Source organism: Papio anubis, chromosome 20 (genome assembly GCF_008728515.1).
Source record: "Papio anubis isolate 15944 chromosome 20, Panubis1.0, whole genome shotgun sequence".
NCBI lineage: Eukaryota > Metazoa > Chordata > Mammalia > Primates > Cercopithecidae > Papio > Papio anubis.
This window is the reverse complement of record NC_044995.1, coordinates 17,347,321-17,360,849: the sequence shown is the minus strand read 5'-3', so window position 1 is coordinate 17,360,849 and position 13,529 is coordinate 17,347,321. Positions and strand designations below refer to the sequence as shown.

The 13,529-nt window shown below is 55.3% G+C and overlaps 1 protein-coding gene across 1 annotated transcript; it reads right to left on the bottom strand.

The window, feature by feature from the left end:
• Positions 1–8,001: 8,001 nt before the first annotated feature.
• SYCN (syncollin) lies at positions 8,002–9,044 on the bottom strand. The gene has a single exon (XM_021930435.2). It carries the CDS (start codon positions 8,542–8,544, stop codon positions 8,002–8,004), a length of 543 nt encoding a protein of 180 aa, XP_021786127.2. The 5' UTR covers positions 8,545–9,044.
• Positions 9,045–13,529: the final 4,485 nt, after the last annotated feature.

The window sequence follows — 13,529 nt, the reverse complement described above, 5'->3', positions numbered from 1 at the left end:
ACTCGGGAGGCTGAGGCAGGAGAATCACTTGAACCTGGGAGATGGCAGTTGCAGTGAGCTGAGATCACACCACTGCACTCCAGCCTGGGTGACAGAGTGAGACTCCATCTCAAAAACAAAAAAAAGGAAGAAAGAAAAAGGAAGGAAGAAAGGAAGGAAGGGAGGGAGGGAGGGAAAGAAAGAAAGAAAGAAAAAGGAAGAAAGGAAGGAAGGAAGGAAAGAAGGAAAGAAAGAAAGAAAAAGAAAGAGAAAGAAAGAAAGAAGAGAGAGAGAAAGAAAGAGAAAGAAAGAAAGAAAAAGAGAAAGAAAGAGAAAGAAAGCGCTCACTGGTGAATGATACTGATCATCAGCTCAGTGCTGAGCTTACCTGGGCCAGGTAGAGGGATGTGGCCATGGGCAGGAAATGCCTGTGGGCATCTGGCTCTACAGGTTCCTCTGCCACCCCACTTCCTCCACACCTGACCTCCTGTCCCCACCTGAGCCCCATCCCTTGCTCCCACCTCCTCGTGACCTCTGATGGAGGAGGCTTCTGCAGCCACCCACCCCAGTCCCAAGCAGGGGTGCAGGCCCCCAGAACCCCCAGTTGGGATCACTGCTTCCCTCTTGCTGCCATCTTTGTTCCTCCCTGGGGTCCCCCAACTCTGAGGCTCCTCATCTCTGGTTTTGGGTGTCTCTCTGCTCTCCCCACCTTGGTTTTCTGGACAGAACGTGTCAGGGCCCCAAGGGGGTGTCCCAGGTAAGGACAGAGAAGGAAGTGGCAGAGGCAGGACCTCCCCTTTGCACCCCAGCTCATCCACCCACTCCCCCTCTGCAGAGTGGGAAGGGGGAGGAGGGGGCGTCTTCATTAATTAGCCTCTTAATCCTGCCATGCTAGATCTTAATGAGGTGCACGGGCCCCATTAGACAGTCCGGAGCCCTGGCATTAGCGAATTTGTCACATGCTCTGTCAGGCCCACGCTGGGTCCTCAGCTGGCCCTGGGAAAATTGGGGCAGGAAGTCTGGGGACCTAAGAAGGGGGCTGGTGCCTGGACTCCTGGGTCTGACGGAGGAGGGTCTGGTGCCTGGACTCCAGGGTCTGAGGGAAGAGGAGTTGGAGACCTGGACCCCTGGGTCTGAAGGAGGAGGGGCTGAGGAACTGGACCCCTGGGTCTGAGGGAAGAGGGGCTGGTGCCTGGACTCCTGGGTCTGAAGGGGGAGGGACTGGGGAACCCGACCCCTGGGTCTGAGGGAGGTGGGGCTGGAGACCTGGACTCCTGGGTCTGAGGGAGGAGGGGCTGGAGACCTAGACTCCTGGGTCTGAGGGAGGAGGGCCTGGGGTCTTGAATTCCTGGGTCTGAGGGAGGAGGGGCTGGGAGCCTGGACTCCTGGGTCTGAGGGAGGAGGGGCTGGGGTCTTGAATTCCTGGGTCTGAGGGAGGAGGGGCTGGAGACCTGGACTCCTGGGTCTGAGGGAGGAGGGTCCGAGGGACAAGATCCTCCCCCGACACGCCCCTCTCTTAAATGCCAGCCGGGGTGCCCTGCCCCTTCCCGCTCCCAGTTAACCCCAGCCCTGCGAAACCGGGACAGTCGTGCAGCCTCGAGGGATGGAGGAGGTGCGTGAGGGACACGCGCTCGGTGGCGGGATGGAAGCCGATGGGCCCGCGAGCCCCCAGGAGCTGCCTCCCTCGCCACGGTCGCCGTCACCGCCGCCGTCGCCCCCACCACTGCCCTCACCGCCGTCGCTGCCATCGCCCGCGGCCCCGGAGGCCCCCGAGCTCCCCGAGCCGGAGCAGCCGTCCGAGGTTCACGCCCGGCAGCTGCTGCTGGAGGAGTGGGGGCCGCTGAGCGGGGGCCTGGAGCTGCCCCCTCGCCTCACCTGGAAGCTGCTCCTGCTACGGCGGCCGCTCTACCGCAACCTGCTGCGCTCGCCCAATCCCGAAGGTGCGCAGGGCCCCGAGCAGCCGGGAGGCACCACCCTGACCTTCTGTCTCTTCCTCTTTTCCTCTCTGTTTCCTTATCTCTCTGGCTCTTTGTCTCTCACTGTCTCTGCATTTCTCTGCATCCCGCTGTCTCCTCTTCTGTCATTGTGCCTCTCCGTTTTGCCCCTGTCTCTCTGTCATGTCTCTCACCTACCTCTCTCACACCTCTCCCTCACACCTCTCCCTCTCTCTTTCTCTCTCCCCCTCTGCCTATGTTTCTGTCTCTTGAGACGGAGTCTTGCTGTCGCCCAGGCTGGAGTGCAGTGGTGCAATCTCGGCTCACTGCAACCTCTGCCTCCCAGGCTCAAGCAATTCTCCTGCCTCAGTCTCCCGAGTAGCTGGGATTACAGGCGTGCACCACCATGCCTGGCTAATTTTTGTATTTTCAGTAGAGTCAGGGTTTCGCCATGTTGGCTAGGCTGGGCTGGTTTCAAATTCTTGGCCTGTCTGTTTCTCTGGGTTCTTTTCTCTGTCCCTCTGTCTCTGTCTCACCACACCCCGCTTACCCCCCCCGGCATCGCCCTCTCCCCGGAGCCCTGACTCACTCATCCCTACCGGGCTTCCCTGACCTGGCACAGATTCCTGCCCTTCCAGTGTGTAGCCTTGCGGGTAGGGAGGGATGAGGCAGTGGAAGGTGGAGGGGCTGCCCAGAGGCTCCACTCACCTGTCCATTTCAGGCATCAACATTTATGAGCCAGCACCCCCTACTGGTCCCACCCAGCGACCCCTGGAGACTCTGGGTAAGTGCTTGGAGGGCTGGGTTGCTGAAGGTGGGGAGGGTCCTCCAGTGTTGGGGTGTTCTAACCCTTTGCTCCCCAACCTGCAGGCAATTTCCGTGGTTGGTACATTAGAACCGAAAAGCTTCAGCAGAACCAAAGGTGAGTTGCCGGGGCTGGTGTGGCCTACACTCCATTCCCTGCTCCACCCTTCCTGGCTGTAAGAACTGGAGAAACTGACTTAGCCTCTCTAGACCTCCATTTCCCACTCTGTAAACAGGGTTAGCATAAGAGAGAATGCCTGTAAAACACACAGCCTAGGGCCCGGCCAGGTCTGGCTAGCACCAGTCAATAGCAGCTATTATTGGTTTTTGGTTTTTGTTTTTAAGACGAAGTCTCACTCTGTTGCCCAGACTGGAGTGCAGTGGTGCAATCTCAGCTCACTGCAACCTCTGCCTCCCAGGTTCAAGCAATTCTCCTGCCTCAGCCTCCTGAGTAGCTAGGATTACAGGTGTGCGCCACCATGCCCGGCTCATTTTGTATTTTTAGTAGAGACGGCGTTTCACCATGTTGGCCAGGTTGGTCTCGAACTCCTGACCTCAAGTGATCTGCCTGCCTCAGCGTCCCAAAGTGCTCGGATTACAGGCGTGAGCCACTGCGCCTGGCTATTCTTGTTGTTGTTGTAATTATTCTAAGGCTCTTTCCCTGGGAGGGGAAGAGTCACCCCAGGCCACCCCCTGTCCTCCATGAAACAGAGCCTTGCTCCTGCGCAGTAGATGAGCTGGTGTGACTCGGAGGCTCAGGGTCACACAGGCCAGGGTTGGGATCCTGGCTCTGCCACATGTTTGCTGCTTGACCTCGGACACGTCTCCATCCTCAGCCTCGGGTTCCTCGTCTGTAGCATGGGGTTCAGGATGCATTGCCCTCAGAGGGGCCCATGGGGACTGAGACTGGAAGGTGCTGAGGGAGCACCCCAAATGTGGGGACCCAAGCTATCCCTAAGAAAGCGCTAAGACACGGCTTCCTGCTCCCTGGAGCCAGGCCGACCGGGGAGATCCCCGAGGATCCTGGCAGATCGCAGACCCTGCCTCTCCCGGCCCTTGTTTCACAGCTGGACAGTGAAGCAGCAGTGTGTGGACCTTCTGGCCGAGGGCCTGTGGGAGGAGCTGCTGGATGACGAACAACCAGACATTACGGTCATGGACTGGTGCGTGCCCCTGCCCTGCCAGCCTGACCCCGTGATCACACAGGGCTGCCCAGAGCACGAGCCTTACGCTGAGCTCCCCTTGCTCTCAGCCCCTCACCAAGACCCTCCTGGTGCTGCAGGGTTCTGCCCTGCCCACCTCCCTGGCCCCTTCTGTTTGAGTCTTTCCGATTTTGAAATGTGCCAGGGGGTTACTGAGGCTGACCCTTATTTCTTTTCTTTTCTTTCTTTTTTTTTTTTTTTTTGAGACAGAGTCTCACTCTGTTGCCCATGCTGAACTGCAGTGGTGCCATCTCGGTTGACTGCTACCTCTGCCTCTCAGGTTTAAGTGATTCTCCTGCCTCAGCTTCCCAAGTAACTGGGACCACAGGCACGTGCCACCACACCCGGCTAATTTCTGTATTTTTAGTGGAGACATGGTTTCACCATGTTGCCCAGGCTGGTCTCGAACTCCTGACCTCAAGTGATCTGCCCGCCTCAGCCTCCCAAAGTGCTGGGATTATAGGCATGAGCCACCATGCCCGGCCTATTCTTTATTTCTTAAAAGCCTGTCACCCTCTATTCTCAAGACAAATTCCGTCTCATTCCTTAGGAGTCACTTACACATGGCTCCACCAGGAAGCCTTCCCTGATCACCCCTCAGCTGGGTCAGGTGCATTTTCCAGTGCCCTGTGCCCCCCCATCCCGGTCCCAACCTCTCTGTGCCCCCAATTCCGGCCCCAACCCCTCTGCCTGGGTCCCCGATTCTGGCCCCAACCCCTCTGCCTGGGTCCCCCCATCCTGGCCCTGACCCCTCTGCCCGTGCTCCCCATCCCAACCCTGGCCGTTCCTGGCTGTCATGTTTGGTGGCATGCCAGCCTCCCTCACTGGACTGTGAATCCCGTGTGGACGGGGCATGGGGCTGTCTTGGTCACTGCTATGCTGCCAGCACCACCCAGCTCAGGGCTGTGCACAGCGTGGGTAGCAGCATGTGTGCTGAACGGGGAACGGGGAACGGGTCCAGGGGCTGGGGCTGGGTAGCTGAGACTGCAGTGGCAGCTGAAGGCCTTGACCCCGCCTGCAGGTTTGAGGACAGCCGGCTGGATGCGTGCGTCTACGAACTGCACGTCTGGCTCCTGGCAGCCGACCGCCGCTCCGTCATCGCTCAGCACCACGTGGCCCCCCGAACTTCTGGGAGAGGACCCCCTGGCCGCTGGGTCCAGGTGAGACTCTCAGCCCTGGGGCCCTAAACCCCAGACGTGTGTTCTTATCCCAAGACCTCACAGAGGGAGGAGAGCAGGTCCACGGGTCCTCGAAAAGGGCTCCTCCCTAACCCCTGGTGCTGTCACCACAGGTGTCCCACGTATTCCGCCATTATGGTCCTGGTGTGCGCTTCATCCACTTCCTGCACAAGGCCAAGAACCGCATGGAGCCTGGTGGGCTGCGGCGGACACGTGTGACTGACTCCTCCGTGTCTGTGCAGCTCCGGGAGTGACTGGCTGGCTCCTCTGTCCTGACCCCACAGCATCTCCCTGAGCTTTAGAAGCCCCTAACTCTTAGCCACCTCTTAGGCCCCTTATTCCTCCCCGGCCCTTGGCTTCTCTCTTGATGGACAGCTTCCACACCCTTAAGCGGTGGACTCCAGCATTTTCCCGGCACTCTCTGAGCCCCGTGAGGGCGGAGCCACTCCTTGTAAATTCAGTGCCTGACAGATGCTCTGGCACAGATGCTCCGTAGATCTCTGTTGAGTGAATGCATAGACACCTGTGCTCAAGGATGCTGAGGGCTGGTCTCTGCTTCTTTGAACTTCACTGAAACTGAATGCTCACTGCTGTGTTGCCAGCACCACCCAGCCCAGGGCTGTGAGCAGAGTGGCAGTGAATGTCTGTTGAAGGGGGAATGGAGCCATTCATTTCACTCAGTTCCTGTCCCATTTAACCGCCCCTGATCCTTGATCTTCCATTACCTTCACACCCCGGGGTCCTTCTGAACTGACCTTGACCTCTGATCTCTTCACATATCTCCCCTTAGCATCTCTACTTACCTACTCTCTCTTTTTTTTTTTGAGATGGAGTCTCACTCTGTCGCCCAGGCTGAAGTGCAGTGACACAATCTTGGCTCACTGCAATTTCCACCTCCCGGGTTCAAGTGATTCTCCTGCCTCAGCCTCTCAAGTAGGGATTACAGGTGCCCACCACCACGCCCACTAATTTTTGTATTTTTAGTAGAGACGGGGTTTCACCATGTTGGCTAGGCTGGTCTCAAACTCCTGACCTCAAGTGATCCACCCACCTTGGCCTTCCAAAGTGCTGGGATTGCAGACGTGAGTCACTGCGCCTGGCCATTCCATATCTCTTAAGTCTCAGAATTTCCTCTAGCTCCCTCCAGGTGTCTGCACTTGTCGTCCCCTCAAAGCTGTCCCACACTCTCCTCCGAAGACCCTTTGTGTATCTTCTCCAGCTACCGCAGACCCCCCAAACCCAGGCATCCATCAAAGTCCCTCATTCATGAGGGTGTGGGGACACAGACTGTGACCAGAACAGAAATATGAAAATGTGAATGACAGTGTCCCCCGTGTGTGGAATGTGGGGATTAAAAGCATTTACCAACCACTAAGTCCTGATCTGATCACTTGCAGATCCCAGCCCTAGCCCAGGGCTGGGTCCTAGAAGGCCCGCACCCTGCTGTCCCCTGCAGGAACCATGGAGGGAGTCCGGAGGCCCCTGGGAGGCCAGAAATGGCTCAAGGAGGAGTTTTTTGCTTGTGTGTTTGCTTTGAGACAGAGTCTCGCTCTGTTGCCCAGGCTGGAGCACAGTGGCACGATCTCGGCTCACTGCAACCTCTACCTCCCAGGTTCAAGTGATTTCCGGCTAATGTTTGTATTTTCAGTAGAGATGGGGTTTCACCATGTTTGCCAGGCTGGCCTCCAACTCTTGAGCTCAGGTGATCCGCCCACCTCAGCCTCCCAAAGTGCTAGGATTACAGGCCTGAGCCACCACACCAGGCTAAAGAAGGGTTATTTACTGAAAAGGCTGGGGCATATTTCATATTTAACAGTCAGCCCAAGGTTCCCCTGTAGTTCACTCACATGTCCTTCTGTGGTGCGTGTCTTTGTGCACACGTAAAACCATGTCCAAGTCGATGGCGTGTCCTCATCCATGGCATTGTCCTGTGTATGGGCTGATCCAGGCCCAACCACCCTGCTCTCTCCTCCATCCCACCCGGTCCAGTGAGGACAAGCAGATGACAGACGGGGACCAGTGCACAAAGGCTGTATTGCAGGGGAGGTGGGAGGGGCGGGCAGAACGCTCCTTCTCCTGGGTCTTGGGGCCCCGCAGCAGAGCCCAGGAATGGGCTGAGTGAGGGGTCTGGCACTCTGTGGAAGCTGCAGATGAGAGACCAGCAAAGCATCAGCTGCACCTGAAATGTAATCAAGAATTGCTTCCAGGGGCTCTCAGAGACCGAGGGTCTGTGAGTTCTAGAAGCCTGAGGTTGGGTGGGGACTGGGGAGTCTGGGTCTGAGGCTCCAAGTTCAGGAACCAGGGATCCTAGCTTGTGAGTTTGGAGTTGGGGCTCCTTGGAGCCCTTGGGGGACGGGAGTGACTTGGGAGGGCTTGGGAGGTTGGGAGGGTGTCACCGCTGGATCTAGGTCCCAGGTCTGTGAGTGCAAGGTGGCCTCAGGGACCTCCAGGGATGGGTCTTAGGGGTGGGCTGTGGGACTGGTTTTAGGGCTGAGGCTGGTCTAGAGGGTCTAGGGGAGTGGAGAGCAGGAAGGTTACACACTGGGGGTTCCTATAATTGAGTCTGAGGTCTTGAGGTCTGGGTTAGTTTTGGAGTCTGGGAATTTTGAGATGTGATTATCTGAGGCATGGGGGCTGGCTTTGGTTCTGGGGACCAAGGTGAGGTGGTCTAGGAGTTCTCAGTCCCCAGAATTAGCCAGCCCTCCCTGGGAAGAACAGCTGTGGGCGGGTGGGTAGGTGGAGGATTCCAGAAGATGGAGGGTTGGCTCTGAATCCCAGAGCTGGGGCGAGATCTCCGTCCCAGGCTCCTGGGCTGCAGGTGGAGTGGGGACCGGGTGCTGGGGGTGAAGAGAAGGAGGACCTGGTCTGGGTAAGGACTCTGAGATGGGGCCTCCACGACTGGTTTTAGGGAGGCCTGGTGCTCCCAGTTCCAGTCGGGAGCTCAGGGGTGTGGAGCAGCCTCGGGGCTTGGATGATGGGTGTGGGGGTTTGTGCGGAGCTGGGGCCGGGGCCTGGGGTGGGCTCGGAGCTTTGGGCAGCTGGGCACCTGCAGTAGAGCGCGGAGATAGCGTTGGACCAGTTTCCCAAGATGCCCCGGCGGTACTCCTCCAGGCGCGGGTAGGTGCGGGCAGAGAATTTGTGCGTCTTGCCCGCCTTGCCTTGCCGGGACCACACGACGAGCTCGCAGCGCGGGGCCACCACAAGCGAGGAGGCGGTGTTGGCCCAGTTGGAGGGCAAGTAGGGCAGGTCTGCGCCCGGCTCCAGCGACAGCTCGGCGCCCCTGCAGCAGTTCTCATAGTAGGGGTCGCTCTTGTCATAGAGCTTGGCGCAAGTGCGCGTCCCGTCCGAGTGCTTGAGGTCGGCGGACGCGGGGCAGGCGCCCTGGGCGCACGGCACGGCGGCCAGGGCCAGGGCCAGGGCCAGCAGCAGCGGGCGCAGTGAGGACATGGTGGCAGTGCCCCGCCGCGGCCCAGCGCGCTTTTATGCGCCCGACCCGTGGGAAGGGACAAGCTGCCAGATAAGGACTCATGGAGGGAAGGGGGGCGCCCCTCCCCCAGGAGCCGGGAGACCTGCCTAACCTAGGTCGGAAACCCACAACCCTGGGTACAAGGTGGACGCTGTGTATACAACTTAGCACCTTAAGATGTTAGGTGACCAACAACATTATAGAGACAAGAGACAGTACTTGAGGAGGAGTCATTTGCAACACAGAGGGTGGCATAGGTTAATAGACAGAAATGGGAAGAACTTTTAAAAATTGACAAGAGGCTTGCTGGTGACTCACGCCTGTAATCCCAGCACTTTGGGAGGCCTAGACGGGTGGATCGCCTGAGCCCAGGAGTTTGAGACCAGTCTGGGCAACATAGCAAGATCCCGTCCCTACTAAAAATAAAGTTAGCCCAGCCTGGTGGCCTGGCCTGTAGTCCCAGCTACTCACAAAGCCTAGTCGGGAGAATCGCTTGAGCCCAGGAGTTCGAGGCTGTGGGGAGCTGAGATCGTTTCACTGTACTCCAGCCTGGGCAACAAAGCCAGGAAAAATAAATAAATAAATAAGGAATGGAACAACCCTTATTCTAGATAAGGAAAGACTGGGTTGGGGGAGGCGGGAGTGGGAGGCTGGGGCCTCCTGGCTGGGCAGGCTCCCTCCCTGGGAGGCAGGACCTTGGGAAAGGAGAAGCTGGAGATAAGGATAGAGGCCCTTGTGGGGTGCGGGCAGGTAGAGAAGGAGATGAGGAGCCCCATGCCCCACCCCCACCAGGCTCAGACCGGGCAATCTTCCCAACCAAGGCTGGCAATCCAGAATCTGTGAAGTACAAGATAGCAGTATTTGCATAACACGTTAAAAACCTTTTGCAAGACAGCATACAAAGGCTTGAGGAGATATTTGCAACATTTCAAAAGCATAGCATTACAAGTTATAATATATAAAGAGTGCACACAGGTTGGGCGCGGTGGCTCATGCCTGTAATCACAATACTTTGGGAGACCGAGGCAGGCAGATCATTTGAGGCCAGGAGTTCAAGACCAGCCTGGCCAACATGGTGAAACCCCGTCTGTACTTAAAGTACAAAACTTAGGGCACACGCCTGTAGTCTCAGCTACTCGGGAGGCTGAGGGATGAGAATCACTTGAACCCGGGAGGTGGAGGTTGCAGTGAGCCAAGATCGCATAAAAAAAAAAGAATGCCTACAAATTGACAAGAACTGCACCCCTCCCTCCCACACGCTAAGGACAGGCCTAGGAGAGGGATGCGGGGGAAGAGCCTGCCACTCCCACCTCAGGAGCCAGGAGACTTTCTTAACTAAGGTTGGAAATCTTCAATCTATAAAACAAATGGTGAACCTTTTGAGCTGTATAAAACTGTAAAACTATTGTATAGCAAAAACAAAACAAAACAAAACCCACAAACAAAGCCAGGGAAAAATAAACTCAATTCCTATCATATAAAATGAGCTGTTACCGATCAGCCAGTAGAAATGAAACAAGGGCCGGGCGCAGTGGCTCACACCTGTAATCCCAGCACTTTGGGAGGCCCAGGTGGGTGGATCACCTGAGGTCAGGAGTTCGAGACCCGCCTGGCCAACATAGTGAAACCCCGTCTCTACTAAAAATACAAAAATTAGCTGGGCATGGTGGCGCACAGAGCCTCGGGAAGCTGAGGCAGGAGAATTGCTTGAACCGAGGAAGTAGAGGTTGCAGTGAGCCGAGATCACACCACTGCACTCCAGTCTGGGTGGCAAAGTGACTCTGTCTCAAAAAAAAAAAAAAATTAGAGCAGCATAGGAAGGAGAGGGAGATTGGAACCCTAGGGCTGGACAAGGACCCAGACCTCTGGGAGCCTGGCCAGGGCCCTTCCAAGGTTTTTTGGAGTTCCCAGCCTCTACCCAAAACAGGGTCAAGAGTGTGGATGCACTGACTAGACAGACACGGGTCCACTGGCTCTGTCAGTACAGGTCTGGGCCTTGGTTTCCTCATCTGTGAAATGGGTAATGTTTCCTCCTACATCATAGGAATGTTGAAAAGGTTGCAGGGGATGGTAGAAGGGATGTGGTTTAGGAGGACAGTCCATGGAGTTAAACTGTCTGGGTCCAAATCCCAGCTCCTCTACGAGCTGTGCACACAAAGGCCTCAGGGACACGCTGATGGTACTTACTTCAGAGTGGTGGTATAAGGAATAAATTAATTGGGCTGGGTGCAGAGGCTCACGCCTGTAATCCCAGCACTTTGGGAGGCCAAGGCGGGAGGATCACTTGAGGTCAGGAGTTTGAGATCAGCCTGGCCAACATGGCAAAATCCTATCTCTACTAAAAATACAAAACTTATCCGGGCATGGTGGCAGGTGTCTGTGATCCCAGCTACTTGGAAGGCTGAAGCAGAAGAATTGCTTAAACCTGGGAGGCCCAGGCTGCAGTGAGCCGAGATCGTGCCACTGCACTCCAGCCTGGGTGACAGAGTGAGACCCTGCTAAAAGAAAAGAAAGGAATAAATGAATTAATCCATGTAACAACACTTAGAGAAGGGATCGGCCTTCGCTAAGTGCCATATGAGCATCTGTCATCATCACTACCATCTTTTTTTTTTTTTTTTAGAGAGTCTCACTCTGTCTCCTAGGTCTGCAGCCTCGACCTCCCCGGCTTAAGCAATCTTCCCACCTCAGCCTCCTGAGTAGGGAACATGCCACTATAGGCACGTGCCACCACACCCTGCTAATTTTTTGATTGTTTTGTAGAGATGGGGTTTCACCATGTTGCACAGGCTGGTCTCGAACTCCTGGGCTCGCTCAATCCTCCTGCCTCCCATAGTACTGGGATTACAGGTATGAGCCACTGCACCCGGTACATCATTATTATTATTAAAACCTTTAGCATGGTGCCTGGCACATAGTAAGGACTCAATAAACGTAAACCATCACAACAACATAACACCAACAATTTGCTGTTATCCATGGTTGCTCAGCCAAACCTATACCCTGCTGGTCCTCCGCAGACGCTGTGGCATCCACCTCAGGCGGGGTAGGGCTGTTATTAAGAGCCAAAGACTGGAAACACTTGGAAGTGGGTTCAGATGTTGACTCTGCCACCTGCTTGCTGAGCAACCTTGGGAAAATGAACTTACCTCTCTGAGCTTCAGTTCCCTCCTACCTTCAATGGGATAATAGAAAATGAGGTCTCATGAGCCAGGCACGATGGCACATGCCAGTAGTCCCACTTATTTAGGAGGCCCAGGCAGGAGGATCACTTGAGTCCAGGAGGTCGAGGCTGCATTGAGCTGTGATTGCACCACTGTGCTCCAGCCTAGGCAACAGAGGGAAACTCTGTCTCTAAAAAAATTAAAAAATAAAAAAAAGGTCTCTATAAAGTAATTTACATTATGAACAATCCATATAATTGTTATTTATAAATATAATATAGGCCAGGCACCGTGGTTCATGCCTGTAATCCTGTCACTCTGGGAGGCCGAGGCAGGAGGATCACTTGAGGTCAGGAGTTCGAGACCAGCCTGGCCAACACGGTGAAACCCTGTCTCTACTAAAAAAATACAAAAAGTAGCTGGGTGTGGTGGCACATGCCTGTAATCCCAGCTACTCAGGAGGCTGAGGCAGGAGAATCACTTGATCCTGGGAGGCGGAGGTTGTAGTGAGCCAAGATCGTGCCACTGCACTCCAGCCTGGGTGACAGAGTGAGATTCTGTCTCCAAAAAAAAAAAAGAAAGAAAAAAAGAAAAGAAAGAAAGAAATATATATATATATGTATATGATGTATGTAATATGAATACTTAATATACAATATTGTATTAACACAATAGTATAAATGAAATACATAAAGCATGAAGTACTGTGCCCAGCACATGATAGGTACTCAATACATGGAAGCTATTATGACTGTTCTCCTGACAGCTCTGAGACCCTGGCCATTGGCCTGGCCCTGCCCGGGGATCCTTCTTTCTCAGTTCCTTTTGTGATCCCTTGAAATCTAATCTCCAGCTGCTAACTTCCCAGAGAGCCTCCTTGGTCCCAGGAACAGAGAACAGCCACCCTCTGGCTCTGTACCGCCCCAGACACAGGGATGCAGGGCAGCAGAGTCACTCAGAGTCCCACCCACCCCGGAGGGCCGTGAACTTCAGACACAGAGAGTGATATGGCCAGGGAGACATGGATAGGGAGACAGACGCAGGCACAGGAAGGAACACGGAACCCACTGAGGCATAGTACACAGCCCGCATCCGACAGAGCCCACAGAGACCCAGGGCCTGGGCACAGCATGTTCAACCCCGCCACACACACATGGGCAGGGACACGCATCACACAGCCAGCCACTGATGGTCCTGGATTCTCACGGTGAATCCTAGGGTGGACACATGCCCAGCTCTGGGGCAACACGCACCCCTGTCCCCCAACGGAACCACACACAGCCATTGTCATGAACAAGCCTCCAGTCTTCCTCCACTCCTGCCGTATACGCTACAAATCTCACACCTGTGACATCTTTTTTTTTTTTTTTCTTTTTGAGACAAAGTTTCACTGTTGTTGCCCAGGTTGCTGCAGTGCAATGGTGCGATCTCAGCTCAGTGCAACCTCTGCCTCCTGGGTTCTAGCGATTCGCCTGCCTCAGCCTTCCGAGTAGCTGGGATTACAGGTGCTCGCCACCATGCCCAGCTAATTTTTTGTATTTTTAATAGAGACAGGGTTTTGCCATGTTGGCCAGGCTGGTCTCGAACTCCTGACCTCAGGCGATCCACCCACCTCAGCCTCCCAAGGTGCTGGGATTACAGGCATAAGCCACCGCACCTGGCCTCTTTTTTTTTTTTTTTTTTTTTTTTTTTTTTTACAGTGTCAGGGTCTCGATATGTTGACCAGACTGGCCTCAAAATCCTGGCCTCAAGCAATCCTCCCACCTGAGCCTCGCAAAGTGCTGGGATTACAGGCATGAGCC

Coding starts and splice junctions, on each gene's coding strand:
- SYCN (XM_021930435.2), bottom strand. CDS start 8,544: ATGTCCTCACTGCGCCCGCTGCTGCTGGCCCTGGCCCTGGCCCTGGCC.